Source organism: Silene latifolia, chromosome 10 (genome assembly GCF_048544455.1).
Source record: "Silene latifolia isolate original U9 population chromosome 10, ASM4854445v1, whole genome shotgun sequence".
In the NCBI taxonomy this organism is placed as follows: Eukaryota; Viridiplantae; Streptophyta; class Magnoliopsida; order Caryophyllales; family Caryophyllaceae; genus Silene; species Silene latifolia.
In genome coordinates this window covers 9,751,729-9,769,965 of record NC_133535.1, presented here as the reverse complement: position 1 = coordinate 9,769,965, position 18,237 = coordinate 9,751,729, and the positions used below count along the sequence as shown (strand labels likewise).

At 41.5% G+C, this 18,237-nt stretch overlaps 2 protein-coding genes across 2 annotated transcripts; both read right to left on the bottom strand.

Annotated features, from left to right (window-relative positions):
• Positions 1-4,740: 4,740 nt before the first annotated feature.
• On the bottom strand, positions 4,741-8,754 carry LOC141605024 (uncharacterized). The gene is made up of 2 exons (XM_074423655.1): positions 5,089-8,754; positions 4,741-4,988 (listed from the first exon to the last, which is right to left on the bottom strand). The coding sequence occupies exon 1, from the start codon at positions 8,268-8,270 to the stop codon at positions 5,550-5,552; it is 2,721 nt and encodes a 906-aa protein (XP_074279756.1). The 5' UTR covers positions 8,271-8,754; the 3' UTR covers positions 4,741-4,988; positions 5,089-5,549.
• LOC141606996 (putative receptor-like protein kinase At3g47110) lies at positions 4,966-5,497 on the bottom strand. The gene is made up of 2 exons (XM_074426375.1): positions 5,089-5,497; positions 4,966-4,988 (listed from the first exon to the last, which is right to left on the bottom strand). Exons 1-2 carry the CDS (start codon positions 5,495-5,497, stop codon positions 4,966-4,968), a joined length of 432 nt encoding a protein of 143 aa, XP_074282476.1.
• Positions 8,755-18,237: the final 9,483 nt, after the last annotated feature.

Genomic DNA, 18,237 nt, shown 5'->3' with positions numbered 1-18,237 from the left:
AAAAGAGTATCAAATTTATCCCATGGAAAGGAGCCCTCGGGGACGAGTCTTCTTATCGCCTCCCTGGTCGCCTTCTCGGCCTGGTCCGGAATCGGACGCACATTTTAGGAAGGACCTCATCCTGAAGCATTTCAATATCCTTCTCTTTCTGAGCAAGGATAGCTGCGTGCCCCGAGCACCTCTCGCTTGCTTTCGAAACCGATCCTCCCACTCGTCCCTCTTGGCAACCACAGAGTCATAGACGCCCTTGTACCTGTCCCGTTCCTCCATCATCTTAGCCGTGGCGCCATCAGCATCCTCAACTTTGGCCCTCTCGGCCCTCAGCAGCTTCTCAGCTTCCTCCGCACGCCCCTCAGCAGCACGGAGATCCAGCTTAGCCTTCCCGGCTTCCCCCCTCGCAGCAAGAAGATCAAACTTGAGCTTTGCAATCAGCGGCCCAGATTGGGCCGTGGCCTTTTCTTGCTCCATGATGAGGGAAGCGGCTTGACGGTTCCATCTCCCCAACTTCTTGTATATTTCCTCACCCTCCGCCACGAGTTCGGTAGGGGTAAGCTTCTGGGGTGAGGAGTCCACGGTGACACTTTGGTCACCCGTTTTCTCAACCGCCTTCTCAGGCTGCTTCCCTGCTTGCCGTTCAGCGAGGACGGCGGTCTCCGACGATGGAACTGCAAAAAAGTTACAGAGAGCATCCATGTCACCGTGCATTGACACGTCAGAAAGCCTGTCACCAGGAATGCCCAACGAGCCGGCTAAATCCGAACCACAAGTTAAATCCGTACCAGTTCGAACCCTCTTAGCTGAAGGGCTGGCGGAAGCAGGCTCCTCCACGGCAACGGTGGAAGCAGACGGTGGGTCTTTCCTCTTCTTCGGAGAAGGGACCTTAGCAACGGTCACCTCCCCCTCAGAAATGTTGATCACCTCCACACGATCCTTTTCGATCACCGGGGTCGAAGAGGGAGTTGCCATTGATGCAGCCGCCGACTTGGACGTCGCCTTCTTTGGTCTTCTCGGCACGTTGCCAAGAACCCGTGCTTGTGCCGTCTCCTGATCCAACGCCTTTGTCTGTCTTTCCATGACTTCGTTAGGAGACAGTCGGCGATCACGTGCTTCAGCCGTAGGATGGCGGGTGAGAACCTTTCCGTCCTTATCAAGCCCAAGCCTCTCCAAGTCCTTCTCGCGAGATCCCCGACCAAATCGATCCGCAAGGAATCAAACAAGAGTTATATGAAAGAAGTAAGAAAGCTCCAAACAGGAACATAACAAGTAAAGGTGGGCCTCACACCGACCCTACTCACCACGGCCGAGGGCGGTATGAGGCCGACACGGCAGAGCATCTCGTCCGAAGAATAATGGTGGGGCGCCATCCCTCCTCAAAGCATCAAATATTTGCATTGCCCGCTTCTCATCCGCCGTAAGGGGGACAAAAGAAGCGTCCATCTTAACCTTGCTACCCCGGGAGACGTACTTCTTATACTCTTCCCGGGTCTCACACCGCAAATGAACGGGGCCCTGGAAAGACCTCGGCAACGGGTAGTCCTCCCGGCACTGGACGTACACCCATCGCCCCCGCCAATCTTTGCAGGAAGTAAGCTTGTTTACGGAGACATATCCAGGCTCGTCCGGACGCCGTACCACCCCACCTTTCGGGAGATCGACGGCCGAAGACTATGAAGTCGGCGGAATAGGTTGACCGTAGGGACCTCCCCTTTAAAAAGGCAGAGCCACACAAAGCCGATTATCGTCCTCATGGCCAACGGATGTAGTTGGGCCACGGCAAGGTTCATAGCTCTGATGATGGCCACAACATGCTCGTTTAAAGGAAACCGGAGCCCGTACTCCAAATGCTTAAGGTACACGCCGATATGGCCCGGGGAGGGCAATGACCACTCGACCCTCCTCCGGGACAACAATTTTATACCCCTCACCGAAGGAGAAATGATCTCCGAACAGGGTCCCTCCGGAACTACTAGCGAATTTATTCGTCCAAACACGGTCGAGGCCGGTCGTGCGAGGCCTCGCCATGACTCGAAGGCAGTCATCCTCCCACCATCGACGGAGCCCCATCACGGTGATCAACATCATCCTCATCCTCCAACTCCCCGGGAGGGGCAGGTCATCTACGGGAGAAGGAGGCCTAGGACCCCCTAACCTTAGCGGGATGGCCTCTAAAATCTCCTCCTCGTCAAGACGCGACGGGGAACCCCCCGGCGCGGAAGTGCTAGCCCCGGCATCAGCAGCAGACATGTTCACAACAAATTACTAGCAAAGAAAAGAAAAATTCGTTTGTTTACCTTAAAAGGAAAAAGTGCTAGCCGGATCAAAGACTCTGAAGATTGGAAGAAAGAGGAAGCCCTTGAGTTTAGCAAGATGAAATTTTGAAGAAAATTTGAGAAAATGAAATTAGTGACCAAAATCACGAAAAAACTGCCCTATTTATAGGGAAAAAGCCCATAATAAAGGGCCAATCAAAGCACAGCCCATGAAGCAACGGCCAATCAACGAGCAAACACGTGTCGAGCATGCAACCACGGAATGTCAATCGTCGCAACAGTTAAACGTCAATCAATGCAACAGTGACCAAGCGTCTTCAACACGCCCGTTCACATCCCTTCAACTATTCATTTTCCTCAACAAATTCCTAGGTATCTGGTCTCCGCCGGCCACCTGATCAACCTAGCTAGGAAGCACGGCCGGGGCAATCAAAATCAACCTAAGCACTCTCGGCCTTGGTCACGGCCGGCGTCACATTCTTTTCCACATCGAGTGCCCTTTACGCATCCATGTGGAGGGGGGATATGGTATACGGCACGGCCTAGGATATGGTATACGGCACGGCCTAGCAAGAGCCACGCCGATGCACAAGAAGAAGCCGATCTGAGAAAATTTCTAAAAAATTACTTGTGCAGAATACATGCTCAACGTACATCGGAGCCCATACCACGGCATAGACTACGCTGGGGGCAAATTGATGGGGCATATTCGCACCGCCGACCAAGTCAACACACCGAGCAAGGTCAAAGATATCCACAAAGAAGTCAACGACTTAGATAGCCTAGCCGATGCATCCCATCGGCCTGCCACACGGGTCCGGCGTGACAACCGCGCCCGGGACACACATCCGCGTACTCATATCCAAGACCCCTCGGCGGCGAGTCAACATTGTCCGCCGGCCTGCCATAGGTCCCTCGGCCGAGGGGTAGATCAGTCTTTCCACCTGCTAGCCACTTGGCCACTTGGCCACTACGTGACAAAAGGTGAAAGTCTATAAATACTCCTCAACCTTCATTGGGGAAAGGATCTCACAATTATAACCTAAATACACTATTCATCTGGTAATATCTCCCTTATCTCTCTACAATACGCATCTAGCCAAGTAATACAGCTTAATCCTTTAAGTTTACTGACTTGAGCGTCGGAGTGAGTACGCTTGGCACACAGCCAAGCCCTCAGTTCGTTCATTGTTGCAGGAGAGGCCGAGTGGGACGATAGGAGCAAGAAGGATTCAGCTCAAGACATTATTCTACAAGCCACGGGTGGTAACTAATCACTGCTCCGGAATTACACCCGGAACAAACTTAATAGAGCTGAACTGAACTGAACTTATTAGAACTGAAATTAAGTCCAAAAAAACAGGGCCATAGTCTAGTTAAATTTGAGTTTGAACGGAAAAAATTAAAATCTAACTTATACGAAGTATACTACAGTATAATAAACTCAGAAAAAAATACAAAAATACTCAAAAACAAGTAAAGTTTGAGGTCATAAATTCACAAAAAATACATCAATGCTCAAAAACAAATAAATCTAAAGTAGTACATGCCATGTATGTTCCTTTTTTCGTCTACAATAGATCACAAATTGATAGCAATGGAGAACGTAACCTTCCCGAAAACATTGGCAAAATGTAAGTCTCTGGAATACTTTTATCTAATTCATGTATTTTTTTTAAATCAAATTCTTTTTGCCTGTAAAATACCATTGCATCTAATTAGATGATGTTCTAATCAAGGCAATGAATTAGCAAAACCCTAATTAGCAAAACCCAGATTTTAGTATTGTCGAGTTTGCGGATCATAAATTGTTTTGGTAAAAATCAACCTTAGGCCCCTGTATGTAATCGGTAATGTCACAAGCAGAATTAGTGTATTGTTACTTGTTAGCTTCACTTGTAATCACTTCGTAACTGTAAATATTTCATGACTCGGAATTCGGAAATATCTGATCTACTTCCTCTTGCAGGAAGATTACCCCTTTTTCTCGCATTCAGAAGGTTGTCTCTTGCTCATTGAACCCTGCTTTTGGCATCGGTTGTTTTCATTATCCGCGTCACAAATGGTTGGAGCATGACACTCCGACACTGATCAGTGATCACCCAAAATTATGCATTTCAGTTGTCGTGTCGGTCAAATAAATTGAAGAATTTAGAAAGGTATAATTTATATTTCTGTTTCTTAGTTCCTGCAGTTCATATTGATACTGATTATTATCATACATATAAATTCGATTGGAAAAACTTAGCCATCAATTTGCATAATTGAGATTAGCCTCTCAGAGCACCTGTTTGTGTATGTCGTGAATGTTATGCTCGTAACACAAGATACCAGGTAGCCTTGATAAAACATAATACATAATTACATGATAAGTAATGAAGCACATAAAGACTTCCGAGGTTGTAGTCTGACATATAAAGCAAACCACGGAATTGAACAGTCACAATATGAAGCAAACCAGCTAGAAAGCTAGCTTTGTGAAAACACAAACATAATTACATGATGATAAGTAGTAGAGTACTAGAGTACATAACATTTTATTAGTCATGTTTACAGCAAACTGACAGGAACTTAAAAGCATTTTACATTCAACTACAGTAGTTCATATTTGTTAAACATTTAAAGTCCTAATAATTCTCTCTTGCGACTTCATTTGGCTGACGCTTGTTTTCTGATTGTAATCAACCTTGGGCGGTCAGGCCTCTGTAACCATCAGCGCTACAAGTACAAATAATGTTAATAGATAGAACTTCTAAGCAATTTGAAACTTTCAGAATCATTCTTTAACAATAAACTCATGATATGTCTAATGTTATACCTCTTGCAGGACGATTACGCCTGTTTCTAGTACTGAGAAGGTTGTCTCTTGCTGATTGAAGCCTGCTTCTGGCTTCAACTATTTTCATTCGCTGTTGTGGCAAATGATTTGAGCACAACACTCCTACACTGATCACAGTAGTAATGCAATCCACCCTTCTTTGAAGCTCACCTTGGATTATCCTTGCGTCTTCGGCTTCTTCGGCAAGGTTATCTTCTTCAAGCGATGGATCCACAATTTGCAAGACTTGGTCAGGTAATGCTGCTTCTGCATGCTTATGAAGGCTGTAGCCTTCCCTAAACATGTTGTTTGTCGGACTTTTTCCTGTCATTAGCTCAAGTAGCAATATGCCATAGCTGTAAACATCACCCTCTGTAGATGGCTCACTTCCGAGCCCATACTCTGACATGTCAACCAAATGCAAAAGGTTAGACGCATAAATGAGTATGATTTTTGTCAGACTAATTATAAATAGGAATCACGCTATTCTTACCTGGAGCAGCATAACCTATAGTTCCTTTGATTCCAATTGTACTACTTTGATTCGGATGCCGAGGTTGAGTAAGAAACCTTGCTAATCCAAAATCTCCAACATGAGCGACCATGTCACTGTCAAGCAATATGTTGCTCGGTTTCAAGTCGCAATGCACTATTGGAGTTTCACACTCATGGTGGAGATAGATGAGTGCATGGGCAGCATCAATCGCAACATCCACCATTTGAGCAAGGCTCATGTTTCGTTCGAATCCATGTAACCATCTGTCTAGACTCCCATTTGGCATGAACTCATATACCAGTGCTTTAAAATCGTTTCTCTGAAAGTCAATGCTGGAACAAGCTGTTATAACGCCTACCAGATTCCGATGACGGACATTCCTCAATGTGTTACACTCTGCCATGAAGCTCTTAGATGCACTGCGGTGTTGCAAGTTGAGAACTTTAACTGCAACCAATTTTCCATCCAAAATCCCCTTAAACACGGATCCAAAAGATCCCATCCCAAGTAGATTCTCTGAAGAAAAACCAGATGTTGCTTTGAGTAACATGTCGTACGACACTTTCATGGTTACAATCCCCATCATTGAACCTGATGAAAGAGGTGACTTTTTCTTTTTGAGACATGCCAAATACAGCCCTGATGCTATGGCCACCATCCCAAATAGTGCGCCAACAATTGGGATTATCAATTTAAGGGCATGAGATATTATTCTTTTCTTTTTTCCCGAGCTTTTCTTCTCAATGCACTTTGGTAAGTGAAGCTGTTTTATTCCTCCACAAAGTCTGTTATTGCCAGCAACAAAGACCGCACTTGCATTTGCAAATACTGAGTTCGTTGGAACACTTCCCTCAAAGTCGTTATAAGATAAGTTAAGATAATATAATATAGGAAATTTAGAGAAGAAGGCTGGAATTGGGCCAGATAAATTGTTTCGAGAAAAGTCAATTTCTTGGAGGCTAGCCAAAGAAGCGAAGGATGACGGAATATTTCCCTGGAAGGAATTTCCATGCATGTTAAGGTATTGAAGGTCAGAACAGTCGCTAAGACTATCTGGAATCACACCCGAAAACTTATTGTTATCTAGTCTTAACATTTGTAGGTTGCTTTGTTTACTCATTTCCAAAGGTAGGGAGCCTTCCAAACGATTATAAGACAAACGTAGTTGAATAAATGAAGCAGATCCTGCAAATAGCTCAGTATCCAATGTTCCATTGAGTTCGTTATGTGCTAAATTCAGGTACAACAAGCTTTGGCAATTCCTAAGGTTTGGAGGTATACTCCCTTCCAATATGTTGTTTTCTAAATGAAGCTCGCTTAAGTACGATAAATTGGCCATGGAATTGGGAATTTTACCTTTTAAATTGTTGGACTCTAGATAGAGTTTTTCCAATTTGTAGAGCTTCCCGAAATCTTGAGGGATAGATCCTGTTAATTTGTTGTTGTATATGTCTAACAGCTCAAGATTGTTGAGATTGGTAATACCTTCAGGAATTTTTCCACTTATCAGAGTATTTGGTATAATGAGCATTTCCAAAGAGGTGGAGAGATTGGCAACAGATTTGGGTAATATTCCTGAAAAATGATTCGGTCCCAATGTGAGGTCACATAATTGGCTGCAGTTAACAAGTGTATCTATAAGATTAATGTCACCCTCTAGGAAGTTCCCTCCAAGATCTAAATAATTTAGCTTATGGAAATTCCCAAAATAAAAAGGAACATTTCCTATAAAATTATTACTACCGAGTCCAATATATTCAAGAGCTGTACGGTTTTGTATCGTGATTGGAATTAATCCTGTGAAGTTGTTTCCGTCGAGGTTGAACCATGTCAGACGAGGAATATTGACGCCAACATCTGCTGGAAGTTCTCCATGTAGTTGGCTGTACATAAAATCAAGAACTTCAAGGGAGGAGATATTAAAAAGGGATGTGGGAAGTGTGCCTGAGAATTCATTTACTCCAGCTGCAATGAGGGTTAGATTATGCATCCTACCAATGCTGTTTGGGATAGTTCCTGTAAATGAGTTTTCAACAACAGCTATTGTTACTAAAGAAGTAAGGTTTTGTATGATGTCAAAAAGAGGGCCTGTAAGATTGTTCATATGCACACGAAAGTGTATTAGCTTTGACAATGCTCCTAGTCCTGTTGGGAGTTTTCCCTCTAGCTTGTTGTTGGCTAAGAAAAACACTCTAAGGTTAACACAACGAGATAAGTTGGCTGGAATTTCGCCTACAAGTGTGTTGTTATATAGCCGTAGTTCATTAAGCCTGATTAGATGACCTAATTGACTGGGAATTTCTCCAAATAGACTATTATTGTAAAGGTTAATGATCTTAAGAAAGCTCAGGTTTCCAATAAAAGGAGATATGGTTCCTGCCAAACCTCTAGAACTCAAATCTAGTACAGTCACTCGTTTATGTTTACGCTCACATTTGACTCCCTCCCAAGAACAGTGGTGAATAGAGTCGTTCCATGAGCTTAAAACCCAGTTTGAAGGAACCTTTAGCTGGCTCTTGATGACCAACAGCGCGGCATGGTCGGTCGCATTGCCTGGGTGGTCAATGCTACGTAGTGCTAAACTTAGTGTAATATTTTGCATAATAAAAAGAAAGATGAGTAGAAAGGCTCGTTTGTTGCACAGGGGAGAAATAAAACTTGGACTTTTATTTTGGATTGGTTTCATTTTGTAGAATTTTCAACAGTTTAGTTGGTGTGAGATGCTTTTGAAGTTGATCACTCTTTCATATATATATATATATAGGCATTTAAATGATGATTTATTCTCTGGCCTACGTCTCGTAGTTAGCCAAGGGTAATTGCACCATCTACTACGGTACACACTTAACCATTATTACTATTGCATGATTTATTCTTTGGTCTCATTGTCGAACCTTTTTTCAAGATAATGTTTAAAAATAAAAAATCAGCAAAATTGTGTCAATTTGAAAGTATTTTACAATATTGGGTCCATGTATGATCGGAATTCAAGGAGCTGGAAAATGGAAGACACATAACAAAGCACGGCATTTTCTCTATGGACACGACTAGCAGGCTGGCTTGTTTAATACTCGCAGTTTATTATATATAGTTTGTCGTGTAAACAAAAATCACGATCCTAAACTGTATTACACATGTTTGATCTTTTTCCCTGCGTTGCTGGAATTATTAAGTGGAGAGCTTGAGTGTGCTTGCACACCACTGGTAATTTTTTCTGTATTACAGAGATTCGGATGGATCTGAATCTCTACATGCGCTTTTCCAATTTAGCTTCATTTTTTATTTTATTTTTAATCATAGATGGTCTGAAAAGGATTTAGCTTTATTTTTTTTCTATGCAACCACCCCATTTTGGTTGCCGTTGGTTCTACGAACACGATATGTCATGTGGCGTGTCTTCCTTCTCATAAATTCCGATTTTAATAAGTGACACCATATCGCTAACAAGTTAGCTTCTGAGCCACACACCAACACACGACAGACAGAAATTATTGGAAGTAAAGACAAGCTTAGCTATAGATGGCCGTCTATACCGAGACTAGCTGTTTTGCCTTTATAGAAAGCAAGCGGCTTGACTTTAGGTCTTTAGGACAAGAAGTTAGGGTGAGATTATCAGTCAGACTCTCCCAAGTCATAAGATTCTGCCACATCAGCTTTCCACTAACTTTTATTATTTTGCCACTCGAACCAACGGTTTGCTTGACTTCATGAGTTTGTCCTACTAGATTAGTATTATACAAAGACTTGACTTGGCTCTTCATGTCCTTTTGTAATAAATTCTACAGGTAGCAGTAGAACAAGAGTTTTGTGCTGCATTCATTGTTTTGCTTGGTCCCTCACTTGATCATTATTGTGTTTGTGTAATCCGTCATCGTCTTCGCTTATTGCTACGCAACCCTGCTTGCAAGGTTATTGCATTTGGGGCAAATTTCAATTCTGTTGAAACCGGGACTCTGATGCAGCAGACTCCATAACTAAATTCAAGCTAATCATTGTATCAAGTGTCGTATGTGTATTGTGGATATATATTCCCTCCTGTCGCCTAAAACGGTGCTGAAGTGTTCTATCATGTTAAGACATCATGTCACATTGTCAAGTGAAATGTCGAAATAACATAGGAATTTATTCTCTACTTCCACTATAAGCTTCTTCCACTTTGAGTGTTTAGTGTGAAATGTGCAAATACTCATACTTTGAAGGACTGGTACAGTGTGGTTCAGGGTAGGCTGTGCCCATGAAGTAATGATAAGGAAATGGGTGAGGCCGTGAGGGTATAATTTGTGTATTAGTAATGCAAATTTACCGAATGAATTGATTGGTTGCACAGAGGGCTACTGCCAACGAAATGAGCTCCCAATTAATGCTACGGAGTATCCTCCTCCGTCTGGTAATAGGGATATGGAAGGTTAATGCAAATTTAGCGAGTGATTATTGTTAGCCGTTTGGGTTGCTTAAATTATTACTTGTTGTCTATCATATCGTTTGGATTAGATTTCAATCAATTACAATAAAATTAAGAATTGTAACTAAGGAGATTGGTAGTGTATTTCACATTTCTTAGTTCAACACTTCAAACGATATGATAGTCAACAAGGATCAGGCCCCTGTAACCATCAGCGGTAGAAGTAGAAATAATGTTATGTTAGCAGAACTTCTAATCAAATTCAAACTTCACAAATAATTCGTTATCCGTAAACTCATGATATGTCTAATGTTATACCTCTTGCAGAAAGATTACGCCTGTTTCTACCACCAACAAGGCTGTCTCTTGCTCATTGAAGCCTACTTCTCGCGTCAACTATTTTCATTCGCTGTTGTGGCAAATGATTTGAGCATTCCACTCCTACACTGATCACAGTAGTAATGCATTCCACTCTTCTTTGAAGCTCACCTTGGACTGCCCTTGGGTCTTCGGCTTCCTCGGTGAGGTTATCTTCTTCAAGCGATGGATCCACAATTTGCAAGACTTGCTCAGGTAATGCTGCTTCTGCATGCATATGGAGACTGTAGCCTTCCTTGAACATGTTGTCTTGAAGAGTTAGGAACGATGAACACCTAAGAGGGGGAGGGGGTAAATTAAGTGTACCTTTTAAAAATTTTATCCTTAACTTATTTAATTGATTAACTTAAGTAAAGAATCTTGAAATACTAGACTTGAGAAACTTAATTGAATGCAAGTTCACAAGATGGTACATCAGTTTTATGTCACAGTATAGGTGACTTTGACACAAAACTTGACTAGGTACAAGCGAGAAATGATATCAGTTTTATCTTTTTTTTTTTATTGTAACCTACTCGTATTATTTTGTTATTCTCATTTTCATTACTTTTGTAACCAAATGATATCATTTTTGTTCAACGTCAAATTTGATATTTTTGTTAGTCAACTTTATTAAAATGATGATACTCCGTATTAGTTAAAAAACTAATAAGTAGTATTTAACATAGTTTATATACCTTTTTTTTAGTTTGGAAATAATGATGATATTTAAGACTTAAAATATTCTTCACTCATTTTCTCTTAACTATTGTAACGTTTAATTAAATAAAAATAATTTAAATAAGGTGGATAAATAGATAAAACATCCATTCTCACATTGAAAATTAAAAGTAAAAAAGATATTATACTCATTAGTATTATGTTGTTTTGGGATAAAATGTAAGTAATTATATTAAGAGAATTAATATAAACAAATTATCGCAAATCGATATAGACAATGTACTTTTGTCATCTTATCATCAAAGCAACAATAAGACAACAAAATCAAATGTATCTTATCTCATCTCATTAGTATTCAAATCATAAGGAAAATATAGATTTACCCATCTAACCAACTTAATTAAATATATATAGAATACTATATTTACACTATCTTGCCTTAGTCATATTTGTAATTTGTTGTTAATATCAATCTTAATAAATTTATTACACATTAACAATGATAAATATATTAAAAACATCCGCAAAACAATCTATCACTATTAAAAAGAGATTAAAAAGACTAAAGTTACAATTTAGTCAAGTTATATTATTATGAAAACGCGGGTTACTGATGGGCAAAATCCGTCAGTAACAGCCTTTTTTCGTCAGTAATTCGCTGATGATTTCGTTCACCAAAGTTTGACCACCATTCACTGATGATTATATTCAATCATCGACGATCTCAAGTGTCTTTATATACATTCAACAATCCCTAAAACAAACTATATAATACAAATGCTTGTCGAATTCTCCACTTTTCTTCTAATTCTCTCTTATCTCTTCATTTCTTGTCCATTTGACTCCTACACACCCAAAGTAAAGATATAAGAATTGTTGAAAAATAAATGAAATAAAATAATTAGGTGAAAATAAACAAACTTTTTCATTAATTTGTTTAAGCTAGGAATGTGCTAGAATTTTTATCGACTTGTTTTCTTTTATAGGTGAAATGTTTTCATAACGGTAGAATATAAAAAGATTAGCACTTAACTATGATTATTAAGTGGAATAATGCATGATAAATGAAAGTGTTTAAATAAGATGAGTAATTAGTCTATTGATTACTACTTTGCCTTTTCATTTTCTATTTTTACTTTTTTTTTTAAAATAAAAAATAAAAAATTGATCAAACATGTAAATGTAGCTCGTCACGTGTTATTCTAGTAACTACTCAATCTAGGATTTTTATGTTACTTTTCATTAATTTTTCATTAATTTGTTTTTGCTAGGAATATGCTAGAATATTTGTCAATTTATTTTATTTTATAGGTGAAATTTTTTCATAACGGTAGAATATAAAAAGATTAGCACTAAATTATGATTATTAAGTGGAATAATGCGTGGTAAATAAAAGCGTTTAAATAAGATGAATAATTAGTCTATTGATTACTACTTTGCCTTTTCGTTTTCTATTTTTACTAATTATTCATCTTATTTAAACGCTTTTATTTACCATGCATTATTCCACTTAATAATCAATTCATTAACCTGTTTTATTACAAAACATTCAATTAAAATGTTAATTTTATAAGTCAATGTTATGTTTTCAATTGTCATTAATCAAGTAAGCAATATAAATTAAAATTAATTAATATTAACCAATCTAAAAATGACATATGAAATAAAATTAAATGGTATAAGTAGCCTTTTAACTATATAGTATAGATGTCTACGTGGAGAATAGTTGGGTATGCGTGTGTCAATCTTAACCAAGGTGGCAATGTGAATGTCCATGTGACTTTTCTACATCCTACGTGGCTTTGTCTAGTTGGCATTTTTTAGGATGCCTTTTAATAGTATTTTATAGAGAGAATGGTTTTGGAGAAGCTTTGATTTTTTTGGGTGTCTCAATCATTTGATGTCCTTTCTATTTTAAGAATGAACTTGATGAGCAATTTGATCATTCACACTCAATTTGTTCCACTTGTCATTTAGTAATGGTTCATTTCTCTTTCCTTGGTATTTGTGCCAAAATCAAAGTACAACAATTAACCGGTACGGAGGGAGTATTATACAAAGATTAGACTTTACAAAGACTTAAGACTCTTCATGTCCTTTTGTAATAAATTCTAGAGGTAGCAGTACAACAAGAGTTTTGTGCTGCATTCATTGTTTTGCTTGGTCCCTCACTTGATCACTATTGTCTTCGCCTACTACTACTCACTACTCAGGCCTGGGATAGTCATTGATTGGTATAGTGAAATGTCGAAATGCTCATTCGGTAATGCAAATTTACCGAATGAATTGATTGGTTACTGCCAACGAAATGAGCTCCCCAATAAATGGAAGGCAGGGGCGAACCTAGTAGGTAGCAAGGGGTAGCGGCCGCTACCCCAAAGTATAAAAAATCAATTTAAATAGATGGGGGATAAAAAAATCGAGCCGAGCCCGAGCCCACCCGAGCTCGAGCTCAAATCGGCTCGTTTATAATTTTTTTGTACAATATTTATATTTTTAATATTAATTTTATTATAAATTATATGTTATTTAGTCATGTATAATTATATTATATTATAATAATTTTTAGAATTTTATAATCTTATTTATTATTTAAAAATATTTATATTTAGTTAGATTAAAAAAAGTTAGAAAGTGAAAATAATATAAAGACAAAACGAGCTCGAGTCGAACTCGAGCCGATCTCGAGCTTTTTCCGAGCCGAGCTCGAGCTTCAATTTTTTAAGCTCGACGAGCTTCGAGCCGAGCCCGAGCTAAAAAAATCGAGCCGAGCCCGAGCCCACCCGAGCTCGAGCTCAAATCGGCTCGTTTACACCCCTAAGTACGCTCGGTGCCAAGCCGAGCCCTCAGTTTGTTCATTGTTTCAGGAGAGGCCGAGAGGAAGAGTCAAGCAAAGTCATCATTCAACAAGCTTACGTGGTAACAAAACTGCTCCGTAATTACACCCGGAACAATTACTCTTTTAAGGAATAATTTTTATGAAATGTAGTTGAGGTTATATCAAATTACTTCCTTCGTTCCGTTCAATAATTTACACTTTTGTTTTTTTTGGGTGTTTACACTTTCCTTTTTTAATTCTCTACTCTATCTTTTAATAATACGTAGGATTAAACACACAATTCACTTCTCTTATTACTACCTTGTATTTGTGTATAAAGTATATATGTAAACATTTCATTAAGACGGAGAGTATATAATATTCAAACTAAATTATATTATTAATTTTAATCTTTGGATGTCTGGTCTCTTTTTTAGCTACCTTGCAAATTAATATTTGTGATTACATAAGGGTACGCACTATGCCAATCACTAATCAAGCCCGTATTGTCATTAACGGATTAAGAATCTGATTTGCTCTTCTTGATTGTACCATATTTGTGATTTTTGATTATATAAAGTTAAGTCAATAACTAATCAAGTTATACCTAAACTCAAATTAAATGCATCTATATGCGATGTACATACTTAAATTGAGATTCTATAGCTGAATTATATAGCTCTATTTTATAAGAAAAGCTAAACAATCTTTGTCGATCGATTATGATCTTTAATCTATTTTTTTTATCACTATTTGTGGTATAATAATAGTAAAGTAGTTCATAAAAGTTGGAGATTTTATTTCGCTTGAAGGTTCTTCGTAAAACTTGGTTTACAAACGGCCTTCAATATCATGGAAGAGTTAACAACTTGAGGATAGATAGTCTTTTCTATTACGTCATCTTTTATCTCTATCCTACTAAAATCATATATTTCGTACTCCCTCCTATTCCGGATAATCGTCCCATTGTCCATTTCCGTCTAGTCGGGTAACTGTCTCATTGTCTATTTTTGGTAAGTGTTGTGTGGTCCAAATTCAATTCCTTTTCCGTCTATTCACATAACTGTCCCATTGTCCGTTTTGTGTGGTCTAAACTCACTTTCTTAATTCTTGTGCCATTTTTACAATGAGACGGTTATGTAGAATAGAAGGGAGTATAATTTTACTAAAATTCAGGTCGTAGATAATATAAACAATTAAACACCCAAAAGCTGATCTGGACGTAGAATTGGCAGAAGAAGATGTGTCAGGCAGGGCAGTTGAGGTAGTGGCAGATGAGGATGATGCTATACGCCCCACAAAAGGCTATAGAATAGGAATAAATACTTACCTTCAAACAAAACAATAGGGATAAGTGGAGCAAAAGCAAGTAGTTCAAGATAGTAGTTCTGGTTGAATGACAACAAATCAAATGAAGCATTACCTGAGCAATAACAATCATAAACGACAGATAGGGCGTGGTTCGCAAGAGCATGAGGAAGAAGCGTATTATTGATATCTTCATCCTATCAACAAAACACAAGAATTCCGTTAGTAAAGGCATTATACAACATCTTGTAAGTTATCATACCGTGAAACTAAAGATTGACAAACCAACATATTACTAACAATTATAACTGATGGGGCATATTCTGCACCGCTGACCAAGTCAACACACTGAGCAAGGTCAAAGATATCCACAGCAAGTCAACGACTTAGATAGCCTAGCCGACGCATCCCATCGGCCTGCCACCTGGGTCTCGGCGTGACAACCTGCCAGCCGGGACACACATCCGCGTACTCATATCCAAGACCCCTCGGCGGCGAGTCAACATTGTCCGCCGGCCTGCCATAGGTCCCTCGGCCGAGGGGTAGATCAGTCTTTCCACCTGTTAGCCACTTGGCCACTTGGCCACTACGTGACAAAAGGTGAAAGTCTATAAATACTCCTCAACCTTCATTGAGGAGGGGATCTCACAATTATAACCTAAATACACTATTCATCTGGTAATATCTCCCTTATCTCTCTACAATACGCATCTAGCCAAGTAATACAGCTTAATCCTTTAAGTTTACTGACTTGAGCGTCGGAGTGAGTACGCTTGGCACACGCCCAAGCCCTCGATTCGTTCATTGTTGCGGGAGAGGCCGAGTGGGACGATAGGAGCAAGAAGGCTTCAGCTCAAGACATTATTCTACAAGCCACGGGTGGTAACTAATCACTGCTCCGGAATTACACCCGGAACAATTGGCGCCGTCTGTGGGGAAAGACACTAGAAGCTAGTCACATTCATTCCCAAACAAAAACAAAACTCAAAATAGAAACCCACCCAAAAAGCCGAGAAAATGTCGAAACAAAGAAGACGCGATCGTGTGACCGACGAAACCGCGTTCTACCAAGATGACGCTTTCAACAACTCCGGAGTCATGCAGCCCTCCACCGGCGGAGTAATCCAACCGGAGTTCGGGATGCCAATAATACCCGACGCGCCGGTGCCAACCAACCAGGTCACCGTCATGGGGCATGTGGTTGACGTAGAAAAGCTAAAGATGCTCCTGGACCTAATCAGCAACACGCCCGCTCACACTGTCACACCGACAAGAGCGGCGGAAACCGTCCAGGATAACAGGGCCCAAAACGTGACTCCGAGAAATCGAACGGAGCACTAGGAGAAGTTGACCCGGTCAAGACGCAGGGGAGCCCAAAGTGGGCGCGGTAGACCTAAGTCCTTCCCGCACTCGCGGAAGGACAGCGTCCCCGCCACACGAACGAGGCATACCCCAAAGGAGCCAGAGGAGTCCGACTCAGCAGAGTTGGAGAAGGAGTCATAGTCAAAGAAGGAGCCCCTCCCGCTACGAGGGGAGAAGCCAGGATAGGGATGCGAGGAGCCGATCGCCACGTGTCATTCAACACGTGGGTCGCAACCCCTCAACGCCTACGTCCTAGAAGTCCGGTGCCAAACAAGCTAAAAGCGCCACCCCTATCATACAAGGGGGATAGCGATCCAGCCGACCACGCTGAGGCTTTCGAGTCTTACATGTCGGTATGGGAGCAGCCCGACGAGGTCTGGTGCCGAATTTTCCCAACAACTCTGCATGGGATGGCTCAGAGCTGGTACAAAGGGCTTCCGATGGCTCGGTGTACTACTACGCCGACCGAAGGGCGCTTTCCTAACCCAAAGACTCGCAATAAGAGAAGGGCCGTAGAGACCTCCGACCTCCTAACTATCAGACAGGAGGGGGGCGAGTCTCTCCGAAGCTACGTAAAGAGGTTTGATGGAAAGGTCCAGCAGATTCGAGAAATTAATCCCGAGCTGGCGGCCTTCGCGCTGATGAAGGGCCTCCCGAGGGGAGCCTTAAAAAACGAGCTCATCAAGAGCGGAGGCCTAGGCTGGGACGCCGCCAGGAAGCTGGCCGACCAGGCCATCAAGGTAGAAGACTATCACAAGACCGGGTAGATCCCGCCGAAGCCGAGCACTCGAAAAGAGGAGTCACGGGCAGACGGCCAGGACGAAGAACGCCGCGACAACAACGGTTCGCGGTCCGATGGAAAACGCCGTGAGAATAATAGATCACGGTCGGACAGATCCGACCGGAGGCAAGACTCGGTGGGCGCCGGGTGGAATTCAGAACGTACCACCGAGGCGGTATAGTGAAAAACCCCCTCGTCGTATCGCCCGCCGAGGTCTTCGCCCGAGCAAAACGAGGGCCGAAGTGGGAGAGACCCCCCAAGCCAAAAAGTGACGGTGACACGAGCCAGTACTGTGAGTACCACGGCCACACCGGCCATTTAACCAACGACTGCCGCCATCTGAAGAATGCCATAGAGGAACTGATCCGGAAGGGAAGCCTCGGCAAGTACGTCGCAAAAGGCCAAAAGACTGACGCCGGCAGTTCAGATAAAAAGTCCGTTTTCGAACGGATAGGAGTGATTCACGTTGTCATCGGGGGCAACGAGAACGGAGGGTCCGCTCATGGGCACAAACGACACCTAAACGAGCTATATCAGGCCATCAACTTTGTGCCCAACTCGGGGATCCCCCGCAAGCATCCCCGACATGACTATTGGAAGAAAGGACTACGAAGGGGTCATCGCCCCTCACAGCGACCCGCTCGTAGTCAATTTAGACATATCCAACCACCTGGTCAAGAGGTGCCTGATTGACACAGGCGCATACACGAACATCATGTTTAGAGAATGCTTCCTCGGCCTCGGCCTGAAGATCAAAGACTTAAGCCCCTGCACCAACCCGCTATACAGCTTTTCTGGGGCCGGCCTGGTACCACTGGGGTCAATTAGGCTCCCGGTGAGATTCGGCGAAAAGACGTCAGCCAAGAACGTCCTAGCCGAGTTTGTGGTCATCGACGGCTCGTCCGCATACAACGTCCTCATAGGCCGGGTCACCCTAAGCGAGG